The sequence below is a fragment of the Wyeomyia smithii genome, chromosome 2 (assembly GCF_029784165.1).
Source record: "Wyeomyia smithii strain HCP4-BCI-WySm-NY-G18 chromosome 2, ASM2978416v1, whole genome shotgun sequence".
Lineage (NCBI taxonomy): Eukaryota > Metazoa > Arthropoda > Insecta > Diptera > Culicidae > Wyeomyia > Wyeomyia smithii.
In genome coordinates, this window is record NC_073695.1 from 74,250,126 (window position 1) to 74,263,040 (window position 12,915).

The window sequence follows — 12,915 nt, forward strand, 5'->3', positions numbered from 1 at the left end:
TTTCTGATCGGGGTCTTAGGGGCCGTTTCTAAACCACGTGGTCATATTTTGATCACTTTTTACACTCCCCGTACCCCCCCCCCCCCCGTGGTCCAATTTATTTCATGAACAAAATTTTTCCGTAAGAAAAATCACAAAAAGTACAACGGTATTATAATTATTATACTTATCATCAAACAAAATAAAAAATTTGATTTAGGAAAATGCTTTTATTAAGGAAAATGACGTGTAGCAAAGATGTGCAAACGGATACGGCTACGGATCAACACATAACTCTATAGATCTTTCATCTTGCAGACGTACTGAGAGTCGAAATATAAAGGAATCAATTATTCCTTAAGTTTTTCAAACAAAGACAATACTGTACTGTGGTGTTACAATTGGGGAACCCCAAAAATAATGCGTCATATTTTGCGGAGTTTGGGGTTATAAAAGCGAATCGATTCCCGTCTGCTGCTATCAATCGTTGTGCTGTATCAGTAAGATGAACTACTTGCTGGCACTAATTGGCGCTCTGTGCCTCGTGGGCGGAATCCACGCCGATTCACTAACCGACACGATCAATGGCAACTTAACGCTTCAGTTAACAAATTTTACCACTTCGCTTACAACGATAAATGCCACGATCACCGCTGCGGATAAAAATACTATCAAAGCTTGGAACAATTGGGGCAACACAACCATAAACAATTTAACAGCTATTTATAACCGCTTCAAAACCTACCCCATTGATTTTACCTCACTAACTAGTGTTATATCTAGTCTTACTTCTACATTGAACACTTCGCAACCCACGCTTTTCGCGAGTGACACTTCGTTGTTCAGCAATTATGCACCTCAAATTTCACAGCAAATTAACGATACCGGAAGTCTGCTTCTTACGGCTGCTGCCAACATGAGTTCGCAAATAACTTGCACCAATGATTTTGCTGCCAGCTGCTATAAGAAATATGGTGCTAATCTAACCGCCAGCCCGATCTTACTGAGTCGTTACGTGGGCTGTGTAACAGCAGAAAATACACGCATCGCCAACATTGGAATTAACGTCACTGGTCAAATCAACAGCACTATGGCCACGGTGCAAACCTACCTGAATTTGCTAAACATTTGCAATATACCAACAGTCGCATCCTTAGCTTCATCACAGCCACCATCTCTTCAGTGCTTGACGACGGTATGGAAACATTTTCACCCATTATCATTTCCACAACCAATATATTTTATTTTTTACAGTTCTTGAATAATCTAAGCCGTTCGCAAATTACCTATTGGGGGTATGCAGTTGACTCCGTCCGTTATCAACAAACCGGCATGGTTTATTTCCGAATTCAGCGTTGCGCAAAACTTGTAAGTTTGGACATCCAGGACGCGGTAGCCCGTGTGCAGAACAGTTTTACATCATGCTTATCCACGGGTGTTTGAGGATGCTACCATGTGAAACATGTAAATAACGGCAGTGAAGTATTCAAGAAAATAAAATCAAAAAATGCTTTGACAATATCGACATACCGACACATAATTCAAACAAAACCTGATTATAGTCCTTATTCTTGCCCTCAACAAATTTCTTTCTCCACGTTACATATCGTGCGTTACAAACTCGCTATAGGCTTGACGAAAGATTCGAGAATTCTAGTAGTTTTTCCTGTGTTTTGTAATAATAACGGTGAACTGTCGCCCCTTTCACAGATGTTTAGTCTTCTATGAAAATCGTCCCATAATCATATTCTTACTTAGAAGGTCTACAAAACGTCCTATTCTTTTAAAATATGTGATGTAAAGTTTGACAATCCTAATGACAAAACTTACAAATCAGTCCTTTTTTACCCGAAAATCCCACACTTGGTAATGATATCGATACTTTACAAATAACAGCAATGATACCCAATTGCGCAGTAGTAGCTATAAAAGTAATTACCGTGAGCCGGGGCGCGATTGTGCCAGTAGGGGTGAGTTTGTGCCATACAAACCCATTGTTTGTCAGCCATCCCATGGTGATCACAACACCAATACTTCTTAACTAAGCTTCCTCAAATACTTACACAAAAAAAAACAAGTCTTCGGACCCAGAAGAGATGGCTGCCAAGTTTCGGGGTAAGATGGCTCAATCTCATCCCCACTGGCACAATCTCACCCCGGCTGACGGTATCCCAGGTTATCGCTATGCAGAATTAATTCCCCAACGACCCATGTACTTCATGAGGGATATCAATGTAGTGCAGTGAGGTATCGGTCGTGAACAGAGATATATGATAAAAAATGAAACACTATCACACAGCCGAGAGTTATTATTTTACAATGTGAGCAGTTTTTGAACACAAAATTTTGGAGGGCCTATTTACTCCACTAGCCCCTTTTTAAAAAACTTCAAATTGGGCAAACTATTGCATTATTGCATCAACAAATATAAGTTGGAATTTACAGCCCAATTGAATGAAATCGAATTTAACGGAGTTTCACTTCTCGCACAATGGGCTTAAAACGTTATTCAAAATCATGCTATAGAAAAATTAGATTTTTCACGCATCTTATAACGGTGCATTTTTTTGTATATGACACATTCTAGCGTAACGCGACACAATGAGGAACCGGCTTTGCTGTACATTTTAGGCTGGATATAAGAAACTAGCTTAAAAAGCATATGATTAAACAGGTCGTAAATAATGCCAACTAAATGTATTTTCTTATTACGGGTTGGTTTAGCAATTTAGATAGTTGTATCATGCACTTCAACCCGATACATTTTGTAACGCGACACCATCGCTGAATTTCGGTTTTTCAACCTTCGATGGCATACGTTCAGATATCTGCTCTGCTGTAAGTTCTTGAACCCTAGTTTCTTCTAGACATTTGTTCCGGAGACAAAATCCAACAAAATGACATATTACAGCATAGAAAACACTGAATTTTCGGCGAAACGTTCCCAAAAACATTTTGGTGTGTCAATGGTGTCGCGTCTCGCAAAACAGTCTCCTGCAAATGGTGTCGCGTTACGAAAATGCGAGCTTTGTAAATGTGGGCATCATGATTAGTTTTTAGTCATACTATCTTCGGCAAAGTTGCTGTTTAGGTTAATACCAATAAGTTTATGCTATGACATTTACATTTAGTTCAAAGTTACGACGATGGGGGCGTTTCAGATTTATATTATTTTACCACTAATCGTACTGAGAATGGTTTCCTTCATAAAAAAGATTCATTCAGATTTTAACCTTTTTTGATACAGTTTTCCTTTAAGTCAAGGGGAAACGAGTAGTTTACTGCCGTTCCAAGCATAGTTGTCCCAGCGTGCATAAGGTTTGTGTAGAACATGGGACAACTTGGAACGGCAGTTTATGCAAAGCTATCACTCTAAGCACCCTCCACTTTTCGACTGGCAAACAAAAAAAAAAATCTTTATGAAACATTGGGGCCTTTTACTGAACCTCGGCGAGCAACTCGTCTCGTTTGGATTTTTCTGCTACAATTTTACTCAAAATTGCACTCAAATTGCAAATTTGTTGAAGTTTCCAAGAAAAATAATATTAAAATGTACTTGAAATAAGAAAAGATATGTGAAAAACACGAATAAATCCGTTTTTTTGGGGTTTGTTGTTGCTTTATTTGGATTATTAGGTAGTGTCGTAACCATTAGGTATTGAGTGAGTTTGGTAGGAATATTGTTAATTTATAATACACTGGGGTCTTTTTTTACGCGGGTTATTTTTATGCGTTTTTTTTATACGCTACTTTTTTCACGCGATTTTTTACAATAACGCGGATTATTTTTACGCGGTTTCTTGAAATAACGCGGATTATTTTTACGCGATTTGGAAGATTATTTTTACGCGGTATTGAATAAGTTTAGTATAAGTAAATCCAATAAAGTAAAAATCAATCTTATGGTTCATGACAATAAGATATTCTGTTTTATAATCTAAATAATGCATATTTTTAATATATTTGCTATTATTTTTAAAAACTAGGCATTTTCCGTTAATTCGGGAAGAAGGAACAAAAATACATTAATAATTGTACGACGATACGAGTCAGGGTCGTTGCGATTCCGTTCAAGAAACGAAAGCTTAAACATGTAGCAAAATTATTATAAAAAAGTTATTGTCATGTTCTTCAACGAATTTTCATTTTAGAAGCACTTAAAACTCATTTTGTTTGTTTCGTTACCATTTTTATATCATTTTTCAACGCGGTACAACCAACCGCGTAAAAAAAGACCCCAGTGTATACCTAGAGTTTGATGAGTTTGAATAAATGTTGAAAAGTTTTTTTTTTATTGCTTTATTAAGGTGGCTGTCAGCCACAAGCTAGTTCGCCACCGTGTATTGAAAAGGTATTATTCAGCAACTTCCCAAGGAACGAAGTGAAGTGTAATTGGCCTGGTTGTTTTCGTGTTTCGGAGGTTTAAGCATTGAAGAACAACGAATTTCCATCGTTTAATATTTAGGTATATCGTTTGGGTATAATAAGTTTTCAATTTTTGACTAGAAGTAAAAACATTACCAGAGTATATGTAGTGTACGTGAGGTTTGTGTTTTATTCTCTGTCATGTGGCAATAATTATTGTTGATGTGTTTTTCGTAAATAACATAATTGGTTAAGGGGGGACCCTACTTTAGAAGGTCGAAAAATCATGAATTTTCATATTTTTTTTGGCTGTCTAGAGTAAAGTGAAGTGTTTGGCTATTTTGGCTATTGATTAAGGTATATTTGAAGATGTATTTTCCATGTCGTGAATGTAAATATAGTGAGTATTACACTGTTGGCAGCTGGGAACGTGGATGCTCTCTCTAAATCAGTTCCTAACTGGTGGTAAGTTTTTCTCAGCTTCTAGTAGACCGATCGGGCTGAAATTTTTTTTCAGTATATAGAAACATATATTATCTATCTTGTTACGTAGCCGTTTTTGAAAATTCCAAAAATTGCCAAAATGGCGGTCATTTTAGTAAAAAAATTGATACACTGTTTTACACTATCTTTGAAATTATAATTTATTTGCTTTTCCATAATTTATTTTAATTTCCAAGCACAAAGACATTTTTACATTTTTAATGTTATCTGAAAACCATTCTAGTAATTTCCCTGGGTTTTCATTGGCATTGAATATGTAATGATCTAATTCCAGTAGAAAGCAAACTCCTCACTTCTAGGTGGATATAATTTGATGCAGATGACTATTATTCATCATGATTCCATGTTGTGTTATCAATACACACTGACAAGAGCTCAAAAACTCGTTTTTGGTAATTTTATAAAAACACATAAAATTTTTGTAACGCGACACCATAACTTTGACCCTATTGTAACTTTGAGTAGAATGCACCAATTTCACATACCAGCATATGCTAAGAAAGGTCTCATTGAGTACTAAGAAAATCCTGAATACTACTTTTCTACAGTATGTAACATTTGCACAATACGAAAAAAAACTACTATTTTTGTAACGCGACACCATAATAAGGGACCTGTTTTTCAATGACCTACCAATTGAATCTACAAAATAGCAGCAACAACTGCGTTTAGGCTATGAATACGTCCATAAAAACCCTTTACTTTCTGATGTATCACATGCCCATAGCTTCAAAATAGTATCAAAAATACGCTATTTTTTTAAAATAGTGTCAAAACTATGATTTTATTAATCTTTTATGAGTGCTTTAATTCAATCATTTAGTCAAGTTTTGCATGTAAATTCAAATGAAACAAACGTTTTCCGTGAACTTCAATTTATCCTCTTTCACATACATAACAGTTCTGGGTCAAATATGCAGTTTGAAATTTTGATGTCTTGGCGTAGAAGAGTTAGGAATGTGTCATATATCAAATGAAAGCTCTTAAGTTGCGCTAAAAAACGTATTATTTGGATTTTGAACCTAGATCAGGTAGTAAGAGAAAAGTAGCTGTGAAAATCACCATTTTTTCAGTAAAATGCGAATTTCTTATCATGTTACATCAGCAACTTCCAAAAACCGCCATTTTGTACCCTTGAGAGGGTGGAATAAACATGCCAATTTTCAGGAAAATCGATTGGGTTTACTCTAAGATATAGTAATTGTTAGTTTTCAGCAGTAGGAAACCAATTTTTGGCGGACTTTTTTACCTCACTTACCTCTTTTGAAAAATCTGGGATTATGCAAAATATTGTGCTATCATGCTAAACTCACTATAAATAGTGATCAAATACTTTAAAATGTTTGAACAGATTTATAGAGATTAGTGAGTAGAATACAAAGATGATGTGATATTGATTTTGTTGTATTCCAGCAGCTTGACTAAAGTGAAGGCGCAAGTTAATTCTAAATTTTTGAGCTGTTGAACTTTTTGAACTTTTTGAACTGCTGTGTTATAACGAAAATTTGTGCATAGGGGTTTTCGAGTACGGTAAGAGTTCTACATGAGCATATTCTTGGTAAACTTGGAATGTTATAACATGATCGTCGTACAAATTTGTGGCCTATTATTTTCTTTAAAGTATAGAAATTCGAGAATTGATTTTTTTTTCTGCAAAATGTTATTGTCCTCTGTTCTCTACTAAAGTCGCCTTTTACAACTCTGCGAGAAAATCAGTGCGCATTCTAGTATTACCTTGAAAAAAATTTCAATGAAAAGCAGACTAAATTCCAACTGCGAATTCAAGTGGAAAACAGGAAAAATAAAACAGTCGAGCAAATTGGGTAACATTCAGAAATAAATAACCGCTGAAATACTGAATTTTCTTTAAAAAGAGGCCAAAAACTGTTTCTACTGCTAAAAAAATTTTCCTTACCAAAGTAATAAAAGTGGGTATGGTAGGGAACATATTTTAAGCAGATTTAGGAGCCGCCTGTGTATTGAGACGAAATACTTGAAAAATATAAGGTGAAATACAAAAATGAGTATATCGATTTGTTCTCTATCTTTTTCTTTGTCAGCACTTGTTTTCAGATTCTAAAACCGATTTAGCAAACTTTAACAATGATCAATTAAAGCTCCCTATCGAGGGACGCTATTCCAATCACCCCGAACCTTTTAGGCAGTTTGCATCTGTTTTGCGGAGGATTTATTTCAGCACCCAAAAAGCGCCTAAATAGATAGCTGCAACAATTTTCGTTTAATGTTTTTTTTTTAAGTTTTTTCCGTGTTGAACGGAATTTTATGTATTCGTAAGACAGCTAGTCAATCAGAGTTTTCGTTCTCATCATTGAAAATGTCGATATTGATCAAAATTCAGGAGATCAAGGCCCGTTTATCTCAACTGATTAGAATAGGCGCCGCTGCTTAAGCCGTTTCTCACCCTACAAAATATTTGATATAGAGTAAGGAATGGCATAATCAGTGGCACCTTTTTTTCAGTCGAAGAAAATAAGACTCAAACTTTTGAATTTTGATCAATTCCAACAATTCCAATAACGGAAACGGTTACCCCTGGTAAGTGCGTCAAAAGACTGCAGAGGAATTGCTCGCTGGCTTACGGAAAAGTCACCTAAGGCTCCGAGTTATCTAAGCTAGAAGCACCAAAATTCACAGGAATAGTTAAAAAGCTAGAATCTTTCTTTGTGTTCAGTTTGAGCTCTAGAGCAAAATCGGAGTTTACCAGTGTTATCCAGGTTGCTGTTTAACAAGGAAGAAAACGCTTCAAAGGATTCAGAATAAAATTCTGAAAATGATTTTGAAGCGTCCTCCTTGGTTTGGCATACTCGAATTACATAGACTTACTGGTGTTGAAACATTAGAAGATATGTCAAATAAAATTATTAACAAATTTCGACAAAAACCGTTGCATTCCTCAATTGCTACGATAAGCTCTCTTTATAGCCAATAAGCTAGCAATTAAGGTAGTTGTAAGTTTACTTCCCTTTCTTTACAAGTAGTTACGAATGATAAGTCCTAATTGCGAAAGCATAAAAAAACGAACAATTAAAATTACAATTTTTCTAACAGTGTTGAGAAAAGAAGTCACCATTTTTGATTGGACACACATACTCATTATTTACTAATATTTATCATAAATACTTAAACTACTAACAACCCCCCTTATTCAAATAAATCTTTAAATCTTTTAAAGAAATCTTTCAATGAACTTCAATCGGAAAAAATCAACCTAAATTGCCGCCATTCAGGCGCTTCTTGAATGCTGCAAAAAATCTTCTACAAAACATATAGGGGTAAACAGGGTAAGACCGCCCTGCGGGGTAAGACCGCCCACCGTAGTTTTACTACCAAGTTATAAAATAATTGAAAAATTTCTCTAACGTGTCTATTACAGTATAATTACATAACATTTTGCACGTTTTTCTGTTTTGATAGTGCACGAACGGTCGCAGAAATAATCAAAAACAACCTTTCAGCTGGCAACCAGTCAATGCGCTATTGTTTTGCGGCAACGGGACTTAAGGTTTTTCAGTCTAAAAATCTATTGTTTTGTTCGTGAATATACGTTTAATTGCTTGCCTGAATCTATCTTCTTTCGGAAATATCGAAGGCCGTGAGTAATCTTGTAATTTTGACTACTTTTTCGGTCAAATATGAAAATGTTCCACTGGGGGTAAAGACGCCCATTATACAAGGGGTAAAACCGCCACGAATCCAACTGCTTGTTGTTTTACTTCAAGACCCAAATGCCTCGACACTACAAAGGGAATATTTACAGGATCAGTAAAGCAACTTGAAGCCACATAAGACATCGATGTTAATCGACCATTTTCGATTTGGTTTAAGCTTTTCTTGTAATATATGTTAACAAGACTTATTTTTGAAAAAAGTAAACCTGTGTGAAAATGGTGTTAATGAACTAAAATAATTTTAGAGCTGTTTGATAGGTATGATAGGTATGACGTCTCCGGCAGAATTGAAAATAGTAGTTTTTTACTTTCGAAAAAAGTACACACTCTAAAAAAAATTTAAGAAAAAATATAGAAATAGAATTAAAAGTATATGTTTTTTTCAATTTTTTTTTGAAAAAAACATGTTTTTGCCTGTAAAATCTACAAAAGGTAAGCTAAAATTTTATGGTTGTTGGATCATGGAGTAATAGAAATATGTATTGCTCAATTTTTGTGAAGAATTTTTTTTTTTTTTTGACGGTTCATTTGGTGTATAGAGTCGTTGGTAATTTTGTTCTTCAAAAAAAAACATAGAAAATTAAAAATATAAATAAAAGAAATAATAATTATCAGTATTTTTCTAGTAAGTCTTCAAAAGAATCATACAGATAGGTTTAATGAGTTTTAATTTTTAGCTTAAAGATAGGTATATTATGAATTCAATATCTTGAAAAACCCCAATTCTGAAAAATATATTTATTTTAAAAACCAAAAAAGTTACCTAAACATTGATTTGAACTTGAATAATCAGAAAACAAAATAAGTTAAAACTTAGAAAATAAAAAAAATTTCAGATTTTTCACAGCGTATATTTTATTTAAATAGAAAAAAAAACCTCTACAACTTTGTCAGAGACACTATACCGATAGAATCAACCGTTTCGGCCCTTAAAATATTGTTTATCCTCAAAAAATGGTGGGCGCATGAAAAAGATCTGCACATTTTCAATAAATTTTTGAAATTTAAAAAAAAAGCTGGAAAATAAACAAAAAAATTTCAGTTCTTATTTTTTAAATGCGGGTTTTGAATAGAAGAACCTCTTAGCGAAGAAAAAATAAAATTGCAGCCGCAACTTTTTTTTCTATAAACAGAATTGCTTAAGGGGGCGGTCTTACCCCGCTTACCCCTACAACTGCTCAAAATAAGTTCGCCTCGGGGTGATTCAAATAGTGTCCCTCGATTGGATACATCAATTGTTTATTGTTAATGTTTGTAAACCAGTTTTATAATCTGAAAACGAATACTGACCGTGAAAAAGATAGTAAACAAGTTGATGTATCTTTCTTATTTTGTTGACTGTAATGCAATTCTAGCTACTTTTTCTGTTTTGAATAATAAATGTGCGGTTGACAATAAAAAATGTACTAACTGGGAGAATTGATAATTGGAAATTAGAAATATAGTACATGTTCTATTGTCATAGAAAAATCGAAATAATAAAAAGTTGAAATACTTATGCTGGTATTTTACCTTACACATTTCGAGTATTTCATCTCAATACACATAGGGTGAATAAGCAAACTAAAATGGGTTTTTTCGCCCTAGATAGATTATGCAAATATTAGGGCCATACGAATAAACTAGATATCACATACACTATATCAAATAATTCGAAAAACATTTAACGAATTGCATAAAATTATGCCGTCGAGTGTGTAAAGTAAACGTTGGCTAACAGTCTTCAAATTCCCATGGGTTACAAACAACAGGATTGCACTTTTCACTGGCGATAATATTTTGATAGTCCATAAAACGATGGTAGATTACTGCAGCTACGACGACGAATACCGGCTTGAATTAAGGGGTTATATCTACCAAAAAAATTTTTTTTTCGCCATTTATTTTTATTGGCCTAAATCATGCTAAAACTATCCAAGAATCCAAATCTGCATCGCCCAAGTACAGATCTAAACTCAAAGTTCGTTTAAATCAATTTTTACCGAACAACTTCTATACTCCAAAATCACATTTTTCGTTTAGTTTGGCGATGCTCGTTTTCTTTTTATTTCGAGGCTTTATAAACTAGCAGAAGTTACCTACGATCGTCATCGTGTTTCAAATTTGAAGCTTAGAGGTCTCTGCATCAAATTTCGAGCGTTATAGCGTCTCTGGGAACGTGTTTACTCACAATTTCCCTTTGTTTAGTCGATCAGCCGTTCTCGTTGTGTACATTCTTTGTTTGAGTTTTTCTATACTTTTTAACTGTGAGTTATATTCAAAAGTACTTAAATATGAGTTACAAGTTTGAGTTTTGCGTGGGATCGGACGCCAACTGTGTCAAAGTCGCTAAGCATCGCATGTCCGAAATCGCGAAATAGGCTAGGCGCAGCCATACATCAGATGACAAAAAGGAAGAAGTGGAAAATAAAACCCAGGAAGGACAATTTTACGGCGCAGATTATCTAGTGAAGTACACACGATTTAAGCGATTGATTTACAACAACCAAAGTTATAAACAATCAAAGTCGATTTTTTTTTGTCGAAACAGAACTTTTTTTATTCAAACCGTTGCGTTGCCATTTTGCGAAGAGAAATTCTAAAAATATAATCATGCGTACTTCACTAGCGACACTTATGTAGATAATGAAAAAGTTTTTGTTTTGGTTATAGGTGGAGTTGAGCACGACTTCTACTGCTCGCCGCGGAACAACTTTTAAAAAGAGCGGTTCACGGCAATCGCTGCACAGCCGCCATTTTGTAACAAAAATAGCAATAAAAATATTTTTTCTGTTCTGCAAGAGTTGCTCAATCCAAAGATATATTATTTATATACCTTACATCTCAAATGCCCTGTAAAAAAAAAATCATGAAAAAAGCCTTGCTTTTTTGAGCATTTGGTAGATATAACCCCTTAAAGCAGAATTTATTACGTGCTCCATGAACATCTTGGCACTCGATAACAAACTTTTAGTGTTCGCCACTTTCGTATACATTTGCTGGAAATACTAAAATTAAATGTTACTATTAGTGAAGTTAACATTTACTATGATATTTTTTATACTTACAGCATTTTGACAGGATGCTAAGTAAGAACTGCAACTGTTCAGCAGCCTACTGAAACTGACTCAGTCTTGGAGTAAGCAAACTTATTCAAAACGGAAGGCAGGTACTGAGTAACCGTAGCATTGTCAAGCTGGAGACGCGTGGTAAATTTGGTCAACGAAACAGACACATCTGCCGTTTGGGTGGCATTACGCGTTAAAAACCGTTCAAAACCGTTGATTTGGAAACTGAAAGACTGACCAAGAAAAGCAATGCTTAGATACCTTCAGCTGCCGAAACTTGTCTTACCTATCTGTAGACTTTGCAGCCAACTATTAGCATACAGGATAATTACGGGGTTGGCGCTACATTTCTAGTGATACTAACATAACAGTCTATCCGAGCCAGGATTCCAACATAGCTAGTAGGCAGACAGACTGGTTACCTTAACCAAAATTTTCATTAAAAGAACCATTTTTTGATTGGCAACTCAACTTTTTTTTCACAACATTCATTTGACACGGCACAATAGAAAGAAAAAAAATTAAAGGGCGCCAGTTAGATCTAATGTCTTAATTTTTAAGGTATCTTAAAAACTAAAGCAACTTTTTTATCCTCGCTGCCGACTACGAGCTCAATAGATTTCTAGAATTAGAACTGACATGTTTTTTTCAAACGCTGGTTCGTTGTTTACTGAGTACCTTGATGTTCCACTGAGCCGAGAAATCATGGAAGGCCTGTTTTCCTCGGGCCCTGTCGGATTCGTGCGGGGTCTAGTTGCTGGTTCAAATTCCGGGGTCTAAATGTGTTCTTGCCGTTTCGTTGGATGTAGGCAGAAGGGAATGGGGATAGAGTTGGGCATGGATGGATTCAAGGGAAACATAGGGGAGAACCTACAAAACCCAAAATTATCACACATGTGGCTTTTTATGACAAATTTCTTCACTTTTCTCATAAACACCCAGCTTTCCTACAGTTTTAATATTAAAAGTGTACCATAATGACTAAAATACTTGAAAAAACTATACAATTGGCTGTGGCTCTGTCAAACATGTAATTATTCATGAATTTTTTATAAGCTTTTATGAATAACTGACTTGTAAATAATACAAAAAACTGTCGTTACCCTAGCCTTCACACTTTTGGAATCAATAGTAGGGGGATAAGGGGCATAATGAGCAGACGGGGCGAAATGGGCACCCCTCTTTTATGCGAAACTACGCATTTTTTAATACAATATGGTATGTGGAACTCTTCCGTAGTTACTACAGTATCTCTCTATGTAGAACAAAAGTGGTTTGTCTGTTTAAAATATGGAAATATATTGGAAAAAATTAATTTGTTTTCCGGATGT

At 35.0% G+C, this 12,915-nt stretch overlaps 1 protein-coding gene across 1 annotated transcript; it reads left to right on the forward strand.

Moving 5' to 3' along the window:
• Positions 1-470: 470 nt before the first annotated feature.
• LOC129723679 (uncharacterized) lies at positions 471-1,504 on the forward strand. The gene is made up of 2 exons (XM_055678028.1): positions 471-1,174; positions 1,234-1,504. Exons 1-2 carry the CDS (start codon positions 485-487, stop codon positions 1,420-1,422), a joined length of 879 nt encoding a protein of 292 aa, XP_055534003.1. The 5' UTR covers positions 471-484; the 3' UTR covers positions 1,423-1,504.
• The last annotated feature ends 11,411 nt before the right edge of the window (positions 1,505-12,915 follow it).